General features: G+C 41.2%; 1 protein-coding gene across 1 annotated transcript in view; it reads right to left on the reverse strand.

Moving 5' to 3' along the window:
• Positions 1 to 789: 789 nt before the first annotated feature.
• Positions 790 to 9,920, reverse strand: part of sh3kbp1 (SH3-domain kinase binding protein 1) — a 30,053-nt gene continuing 20,922 nt past the window's right edge. Inside the window, exons 8-19 of the mRNA XM_023395069.2 lie at positions 8,458 to 8,527; positions 7,590 to 7,684; positions 7,320 to 7,415; positions 7,107 to 7,158; positions 6,924 to 6,995; positions 5,300 to 5,435; positions 5,113 to 5,183; positions 4,849 to 4,955; positions 4,531 to 4,662; positions 3,768 to 3,979; positions 3,609 to 3,672; positions 790 to 3,080 (exon numbers count right to left, since the gene is read on the reverse strand). Coding sequence (XP_023250837.1) covers positions 3,042 to 3,080; positions 3,609 to 3,672; positions 3,768 to 3,979; positions 4,531 to 4,662; positions 4,849 to 4,955; positions 5,113 to 5,183; positions 5,300 to 5,435; positions 6,924 to 6,995; positions 7,107 to 7,158; positions 7,320 to 7,415; positions 7,590 to 7,684; positions 8,458 to 8,527 — 1,146 coding nt within the window. The 3' untranslated portion in view covers positions 790 to 3,041. The remainder of the gene's footprint in view (positions 3,081 to 3,608; positions 3,673 to 3,767; positions 3,980 to 4,530; positions 4,663 to 4,848; positions 4,956 to 5,112; positions 5,184 to 5,299; positions 5,436 to 6,923; positions 6,996 to 7,106; positions 7,159 to 7,319; positions 7,416 to 7,589; positions 7,685 to 8,457; positions 8,528 to 9,920) is intronic.

Here is a 9,920-nt window from a genome sequence, read left to right on the forward strand (position 1 = left end):
TGAGAGATATGAGAGGAAACCAAAACAGAACATTTGGCTAAAGAATGAGTTTAAACTAAAGCTCCATAAACTTCTGATAATTCTCTGACGGTTCTTTACTACAAGCGACATTGTCACATTGTCATTTGATGCATTATTATTTTAGACATATAAATTATAGCCACTTTAAATAAGCTTTGGTTAGCAGTTGAATCATTGATTTAAAGGGGCAGTTAGCCAGTTTACTTGTCTCTTGTCTTATAGAAGTGCGATACAAAAATCACTGGAGTACCCCTTTAAAGGTTTTATTATTTCCAAGTTTGTTTTGTTTCCTTACCTCCTCTGTCCCAACTCTGGTTCCACTTTTTTCACCGTTACAACATATTCAGAAGGGTCAAAATGTTCCGCATGTTTGTTCACACTTTTATGAATCATGGTTAGCTCATGAAGCATAGTCTGGGTTTTTATGGGGTTTTTTTCCCTAGATACATCAGAATAATGCTGTTGCATTAAGTCTGCAGTGATATAAGTGACCATTAAGACTGAATCAGGATTTTCACTTCTCCTTTTGTTCACTCAGACTGACATCCAATCTCCATCTGTCTCTCTCACACACACACACACACACACACACACACACACACACACACACACACACACACACACACACACACACACGCAGTGCTCTACAACAGTCATCTTTGCAGGAGCACCAATTACTTGAATAAACAGTGTAAAGAGCAACAGAATGGAACAAAATGCTCCTATACACAGTATGTACTGTATATAAAAACACACATTTTACCAGCAGACAATTCAAATAGTTTTGTAATTTTTTTTTTTTTTCCAGTTACATCTAAATAATGCGGTTGCATTAATTCTGCAGTTGTTTGAGTGACCATTAAGACTGAATCAGGACTTTCAGTTCTCCTTTTTGTTCACTCAGGCCTTCAGTGACCTGAGAGTACATTTAGTTTCCATCTGTCACACATATATACAGTGCTCTATAGCAGTCATTCATGCAGGAGCACCGATTACCTGAATAAACAGTGTAAAGAGCAACAGAATGCAACAAAAAACGCTCCTATAAACAGTATCTACTGTATATTAACAGACAAATGTTACCAGCAGACAATTCAAACATTTTTGTAATTTTTTTAAAAATAAAATATGCACACATACAGTACATAATAGCATCTTTATTACACTGAAATATAAAAGTATATATATTTATCACTATCCTGGAGAGAAAGGACCAAGTCAAGAAAACAACTTGTAGCCTCAGTTGTAGCAGTTTTCTCATTGTCATACGAAAGAAAGAAAGAGAGAAAGACAGAAAGAAAGACAGAAAGAAAGAACGAAAGAAAGAAAGAAAGAAAGAAAGAAAGAGAAAGAAAGAAAGATTTGGAGTCAAACAGGAAGGCCACAGTGACAGGTTGCCATAGATTCTGTGCACATATATGGAAGGGAGGCAAAACAGTCGTACATACATGCTACCACACATGCACACACAAGTTTTTCATCTTCCTTTACCTGTGAGGACTTTACACTTACTACATTCCTTGAACCCTGTCCTTGACTTTAACCTTCACCTGCTGCCAAAAGAGCACCAGAAACGTCAGCTGCACATGGATCTTGGTTTGAGTTTTGGGATGAGACGCGACCAGCACAGCTGTTTTATGAGTCGCAATATCAAAGTGCAAAAGCAAAAACGGTTAAATAATGTTTGTTTGGTTTGTTTTTTTTGTCCAGAAGTCAATACTCTTGACTTGAAAAATATCATAGATCGGTTTGTTCATGTTGTGACATGTATTTTTCATAAAATAAAATTTGAAGTCGGACTAGCCTGGTTCTGTCAACAGGTAATAAAACCAAAGTGTAAAAATGACAGTTTGAGGCTTTACAAGAGAATGTGCACAAGAATATTTATTGTCCAGGAGCAGTGGCTTGTCCTCACTGTAAAACCACTAATTGACATTTTTGCACTTAATTAGAGGTGATGGGGGTCAGAATTTGTTACTTTTTGACAGAACCACTTTAGCTGTTTCCCCCTGTTTTGAGTTTTGTGCTATTTAGCATACAGGCATTAGAGTGATATCAGTCTTCTCATAACTCCCTCCAAGATAGCAAAAAAATGTATTTCCCAGAACGTCAAACTATTCCTTGAAATAGCACCTACAGTATCAGTCATGTTGGTTAGATTTAATTGAGGGGAAAGAATCCTGATGTGCTTGTAGTTTTAACCAACCAACATTTGGAATATTTGACTAAAAAATTATGGCACTAAGAAGAAGAGGAATTGGGAAATATGGCCGAATGCAAGTGCGGTTAACGGTTGATGCTTCAAAATCACCCGCCTGCAGTGTACCATCGAAGCATCACGCACAGTGTGTCCAATGCTAATGATGTGCCTCAAAGTCCGGGCTTTAACCTCAAACCCAAATCCGGACCTTAATCCAGCCTGTTGAAGAAGTTAGGACCAGCCAAAATGACCTCACTTTGCAGGTCTAAAACTACAGTCCTCACATGGATGGAAAACAAAACAAAACACAAACACACACACACACACACACACACACCCCAGATAAGAGGCAAAGGCCGCAGAGTGGACACAGAACAGCACAGAGGTCGTTTGAACCGGCTGGGCTACGGAGGTCGAGCCCCAAGTTTCCTTCACACTCAGAAACAAAAAGTACCAGTGAGGTCACTGCGGCAACCGCAGCTCCGTCTCATCATTCTGTGACCGTGGCAACACACAGCGACAGGCCGCGGTCGTCAATCCGTACCAGTGGCACAGCAAGCTCTGACAAGATAGCGGTAAACTGAACAGAGAAGCCTCTTTTAAAAGAAAAAATAAAGTAAGTAAACACAGGATAAGGCGGCGTCAGGGGGGCGGGAAGGTGGCTGATTCCATGGTGCTGAATTGTTGCTGATGGTGATCGTGATGATCATTTGGCACAAACTTTGTCTTGGCTGAAGTGTCTCGGCCAACAGTGAAAATGTTTTCGGATGATGGCCTCCGATGTGGTGATCAGATTGCGCTGATGAGGATGCTTCAGTCTTTATTTTGACAGGTTTTTCTTTATGTGATCTACTTCCAACTGTGAAATGAACACCACACAAATAGTCAAGACATTTATAAGAGTACATTTTTTTGAATGGGTTACTACTAAAGCCCTGAGATCCAAGTGAAAAAATTCACCAGCCAAAAGCCAAAGATTTTTCTCCAATCACCTAAAAAAACATAAATGCTTCTAGTCCTATTGAGACTGAAGTGATGTGCAGCACCTCATCCTCTTGTGGCCGAAATGAGTATTACAAAAACAAACACTACAGACCAAAACAAAACAAAACAAAAAAAGAGAAAAGAAACTCACTTAGGGCTTAAGGCAGAGGAAAAAAAAACACAACCTCTTCTTGTGGCCGAAATGAGTATTACAAAAAACAAACACTTCAAAAAATCTCTCAGGGCTTCCGTAGGTAACTGACATCATAAATGGATTTTGGTGTATGCAGTGAATAAAGCATCATTCATAACATGGGTGAACATACTATTTGTTTTTCTTGGGTTCTAGATTTACTTCCGTTTTAGTTTATTTCTGTGGCATTTCTCCGCCTTTCAGTCTCACCTGTAAATTAACACGGATCTTCTTCTCCTCGTCCAAAGCACTGGCCAAATGCTTCATCTCCTGCCTGAAGCACACAAAAACACATCAGCATCATGACGTACGACAAAAACCCAAACACATTCAGGTATATTGCTCATGCAGTATGATGCACACACACACCTGTGCTGGTTCTTCAGCTGTTCTACAGAGGTCCTCAGGTCTCTTAGCTGGTTCCTGAGTTCCTCCAGCGTCGGAGAGGTCAGAGGTGAGTGCCGGAGCTCGGGGGAGGGGCTCAGACCCAAGGAGGAAGACGGGGAGGCGGGGCGATGGCCGGCGTTTGGTGGGGTCAGGACAGAGGGCTTAGTGGGCAGTGGTGCTTTACTGTCGTTGGCCTAACAAAAACACAGATCCGTGATTTGAAGCATTTGGGAATTATTATATCCCCCCTCCCCCCACACATCTGCTCATGTTTTGGGTATCTAAACAGTTTCTGCTAAAGTTAGGAATCCAAATTAGTGAGAGAAGTGAGAGAAAAAGTGAAAAATATATGACCTTGTGGTAAAATAGTTTTCCCAAATGTTGTATCCAAGGTCAAGAATTAACTTTCAGTCTGAATTTTTGACTCAAAATGCACAAGAATTCCTCAGAAAAATGGGGTGAACTCAATGTTTTGAGGAGGCTCCAGACTGGACCTTATAATGAGAAACCTTTTAAGACTTTAAATTGCTAAACTAGTAACATGAATTAAGAAATTATCAATAATTATCAATGATTATTGAACTCGTCATCTGTCGTCCAACATTTGCTGACATATAATGTGGAAAGTGATTGGGTGTAACTGAAGACTAGACAGACAGAAACAGGAAAATCTGTGGTGTGGCGCCCCCTGCAGGATGAAATAAATAGTGCAACGAGACTAAAGTAAAAAAGGTGGTGGTCGTACAGAGATGGTGGGAACTCCTTTTCTCTGGGACACATCTACAGATCTGGGGGGGACAGGCTCCTGCTCCTCCTTCCCTCTCTCCTTCCTGTCCTCCACTACGGGCGAGTCCAGGTCGGTAATGGACAGGGAAGACTGCAAGAAAACAGACAGGTAAAACAGGTCAATTAATTTAGACAGAGAGCATTAACCAGCATTAATATACTACATAACACCTGCTCAAAATTAGTATGTCGTATGGAAGTGCGACACTGCTACAAGACATCTCAGAAAATTCTTAGAAAGGACCCTCCACAAAAAACTGACTGCTGACACACTCACACTGGTGATGATCTGCGACCGAGGCCGGCGGTCTGTGACTCTTGGCCGCGACGCCGTCGGATGACTCAGTTTCTCTGTTGATGCAACCACCGCGTCCAGGTCCACGTCTGCACAAACACACACAACACACACAAAAAAAACACACACACACAAATCTCAGCAGGTGAAGTTTCACACGCAAAGAGAGAGAGAGCGCTCTGACAGTTACTGAGGCACCATCATGTCCTGATCTCATTGGTCGATGCTCCTGTCAATCACACTCACCGGGGTCATGTGACCTGTCAGGGGTAGAATCTGGTGTCGAAGCCCTGCCCTCAGACTTGGGGCTTTCACACCTGAGCAGGTAAACCATACAACAACATTAGGCTCGATACGCTCAGGGATGCATGGATGTTTTCTGAGTGTGTGTGAGTGTGTGTGTGTGTGTGTGTGCGCGCGAGTTTGTACTGACGCTAGAGGGGGGGGTCTCTCAGGACGCCGTGGGGGTTGGGAGGAAGAGGAGGAGCTTGTCTTTGGGGGGAGGGGTTTCTTGGGAAGGAGAGTTGGGAGGGAGGGCTTTGGGATGTCTCCAACCTTCACCTCTTCACCTACACTCCCATATATACACACACACAAACACACACACACACACACACACAAATAATACAAAACACATGGAAATCCACTTAAAAAACAGGCTTACACACATAAAAATACACACATATAAAAGTGTGAGTCAAACATTCACACACAGGTGAGGGCAAGGCAGGAGAACAGTGATGAAGGTACGAGCAGCAGCAGCAGCAAAAACCAACAAAATTTGACCCAAGAGGACTGAAGCAGGTCGAATGAGGATGTTAAAGAATAACAAAAGAGGAAGAAGAAGAAGAAGAAGAAGAAGAAGAAAGGTCTGAGGTCGCCCAAGGCAGCAAGAATGAGAGGGAAAGAAGCTAAGAAAAAACAAAGAGGGTCAGGATGGTTGCAGCAGGATTTATCAGTAGTGCTATATGGTTTGTTTGTTTTTGTTTTATGAACGATAAACCAATCTCTGGTTTTAGGAACTTCCTCTAAACACATAGTGAAACCACTGAATTAGTCACAGTTTAAGTGGAGAATTAAAGGACGGGCCGTTGTTAACAAATGAACATCATATTTTGTGTAAACCATTTATTTATATCTGCATGTATATCTGCATTTTATCATGATAGTAGATGATAATAAAATGTTAGTTTTGACTTATTATATTTATCATAATATTTAGCAAATTTGACTTTTTTTCAGTCAGCTACTCCTGACATACAAAGAGTTAAAGGCTCCGTGTGTGTGTGTGTGTGTGTGTGTGTGTGTGTGTGTGTGTGTGTGTGTGTGTGTGTGTGTGTGGCATTTCTAGATAACATTGTTGAGTAAACTGTAATAGCTTTGTACTGAAAACACACCTTGCACCTACTGCTGATGAATGAATTTGTGTACAAAGCTGTTAAACAGTGTCTTGGTTATTTCCTGCATTAATTAAATGCTGGATATACACTTGAAAAATAATAACAATTAATAATAACAAAAAAACAAAAACAAACAACTGATGTATTATGCATGTATGTTTGTATGTATGTATGATGATGTATCGTTAGGTTATAATGAGACGGTTAGAAGCTTTTGTTTCACAGCAGCAGTAACGTTGGTGCCAGTTTTTATAAAGATTGAAATCATAGTACCCGTAGCTTCCTGTTGCACACTGGCACTGCTTCTTCAATCAAAGCTTTGTTCCTTCACTTTACAACAGAGAACAAACATGTTGCAAGGGACTTTTCTGCATCTGCCCTTCTTTCAACATCCACCCTCGTCACAAACCTACTGCATGTTTGGCTCCATTTGCAACGTAAAAGCAGCACCATCGTCCAGTTTCGCTCTGAAAAGGAAACTCTCTCTGTACAGATCTAAAGCTGGATTATTAATATTAAGCATGTTAGTTGGTGATTTGTTCACAGCCAGCTGAACAGATCAGTAGGAAGTTGTGAGATGCTGCAGGAGCTGCAGGCTGAAGTGAGTCGAAGTAGGTCACAGAGGGCTGAGCGGGACCAAAGTGGTCTAAACTGTACCTCGATCCTGGTCTCTCTGGGGGAGATGTTCAGGCCGCTCAGGAGGAACCTTCTTGACCTCCGACTTTTTCTCTACAAGTCAGAATTTACAGGTTTCTGTTTTTTTTTTCTTTTTTCTTTTTGTCTGTCTCTCTTTCTCTCTCAAATACAACAACACAGAGAAGAAGAAATGAAAGGTGTTACCTGTGGTGTGTTTAGCTGAGGGGGCACTGGGTGGAGGCGGTTTCTTTGGTCTCTGGAGACACACACACACACACACACACACACACACACACACACAGACGCAGGAACATCACAAAAAACGCTTTGAGAATCTGTCAAGTCTTTGAGACTTTCTAGCCTTCAAACATCACAGTAAACAGACAGTTTTTGCATGTGTCAAGACGCCAAAATTACCTCTTTCTCAACTTCTAGCAGCTTGACAAAGTTGTCTGGGAAGACACCTTGCCTTCCCCCAATCTCCCCCATCCACCAGCCTGCATCAGCACACTCCTGGACAAAAGACAGTTTAAACGCTTTCCATGTGTATTCAGTTTGCACCTGGATGCAAATTATATTTTTCTAACCTGCAAAAACAAATCAAAATAACCACATGATGCAAAAATCCGGGCAGACACACCCACATTTAAGCCAAGTGATATTCTACACACAAATAGACTGATTTACCTTAGTGATAATGTTGATGATCTCCCCCTCTTTGATCGTCAGCTCGTCTTCATTTTGTGCTTCATATGGAAAGAGAACTTTACACAGCTCCCGCCCTGACAGCCAATCAAATCAAAGATAAAGTCAGACAAGCCCTAATGAGCAAAACTGCAAGGTGCAGAACGAGAGAGAGAGAGAGAAGGTTTTGATGAAGAATTAAAGCAGAGAAAAAGGGGAAGAAACGCTCCAATAGGTAAGTTATAGGCACTTATGACTGTGTTTCATGATTTCACTGATGTCACACTGTGCTTGAGTACACTTCTACATCACAGCAGCAAGGTGAGAAGTTAAACGTCAGCAAAAACAAAAATTTCAGGGGGTGGGTTTCGATTAAACTAAACAACCCTCGTCTCTAATCTTTGTGCTACTTTTTGTCACCGTACAGACAAGTCAATTCCCACCTTATCTTTTGCAAAGTAAAATCAACAACTTTTTCTCTATGATAAATTCAAAACTAAAAGTTAATGAAATCATTCCTTTTTAGCCAATTCACTATAAATCACATGTGGCAAGAAACCATCAAATCTGGATTCACAGTTTTGTTTAAAAAAAATCTCTCATGCTTTCCACAAGCACCTTAAGGCACCAACAGGAAGCATTTTCAAAGCAGTGCTTTGTAATAACTGTTACAATACGGTGATGATAACAAATAATACAATGTTAGAATGGAGGGAAGTCTTTAACATGAAAGGCAGGAAATTATCTGAAAACTATGGCATGCTGTGGAAAAGGGCAGTAAATTAGAATAACCTTACACATGCAGAGGACCTGTAAAGTTGTTTAAGGGCAATATCCCATTTACAACCTTGTATGCCGCTTAACTTCTTACCTTTGGCTTTGCTGTCAGGCTCAGTCTTCATGGTTTCAGGGGCAACACCCGCTGCTTTCCCCTCGTTGATCTGAACGAAGAAGAGGCAGAAACCTTGAGACACTTGTAAGCATTTAAATCAAACTTCATGCATGGTTTCACTTAAACCTACAGTAAATCGTTCGCAACCACTCTGACTCAGTTTGGGACTTCCTGAGCTTACCAAGTTCCCTTTCAACAACCTCTCTAGAGAGTATCGTGAGCTTGGTTTGATGCAGTTGTGGTGGCGTGAAGGTGGAGCGTGTGACGGCTCAAATTTTACAGCTATAGAAACAATTCAACAAAACTTCATGGCTTCTGTTTGGCCAACAATTAGCTGCAGTTACAAGTAAAATAAGAACATACTCCGCCTAAAACTGACCTCAAAAATATTACTTCTGACAAATAAATACCCCTTGAAAATAGACTTGAAAAACCCAAAGCATCTGAATGTCAAGTACAACGTTGTACCCCTTTGGTATATATTAAGATTTTGTTTGTTTTACAAAAGGAGCCAGGACATACAGACACTTAGCTCTGTGACTCAAATGTAAAAGAAAGGGGGTCTAAGGTCTATTAGCAGCTCTGAGAGGCTATTTGACCTAAATGCTAATGTTAGCATGCTAACATGCTGACGTTTAGCCAGTATTGATTGTGTTTACCATCTTAGTTTAGCATGCTAACATTTGCTAATTAGCACTGAACACACATACAAAGGACAGCTGAAGGTATTTGGCAATAAACTGAAGCAACATTTTGACCTGATGGTGGCGCTAGAGGATAAGTCAGGGACTCAGAGGGATATGTCCACTGGGGACCATGAATGTCTGTATACTATTTCATAGCGGTTTATCCAGTTTTGATTAAATAACGCTGCTAGCAAGGCATGAAATCACAAATTATACGAGGAAGGAAAAACTAGCCAAACAGATTTCAACAACAATGAACTAATTTCACAAATGAAAGGGTGAAAAATAAAAATCCTGACTCACAAACAAAAATAGTCACAAAAACAATCAAATTGTCATAATCACTTCTCTCCAGTGAACGTCAGAGTCCCTCAGGCTCCGATCTAACCAGCTAATTAGAGAGGATGAGATTGGATTTAGCATAAAAAGCAAACAAGCTGACTTGAGGATGAAGTGTGTGTTCCTGTGTGTGTGTGTGTGTGTGTGTGTGTGTGTGCGCGTGTGTGTGGTGTGGGCATTTGCGTGCTTGTGCGGCGTAGGTTGTTAAAAGGAGTCGTTGTTTTCCGGCTGGAGAAGATCCCTTGACAGTGTTTGTGGAACCGGGGTGGCTCTTCCACAGGAAAATACACACACACACACACACACACACACACACACACACACACACACAAACACACACACACACTCTTACTCACAGGGACTGGTCTGTCCCGAACACACACACAGCTCTGTTCTGTTAGGCCGAGAAAAAAAACC

The sequence above is a fragment of the Seriola lalandi genome, unplaced genomic scaffold (assembly GCF_002814215.2).
Source record: "Seriola lalandi dorsalis isolate HSWRI2012SDOR001 ecotype SW California unplaced genomic scaffold, Sedor1 jcf7180002054956, whole genome shotgun sequence".
NCBI lineage: Eukaryota > Metazoa > Chordata > Actinopteri > Carangiformes > Carangidae > Seriola > Seriola lalandi.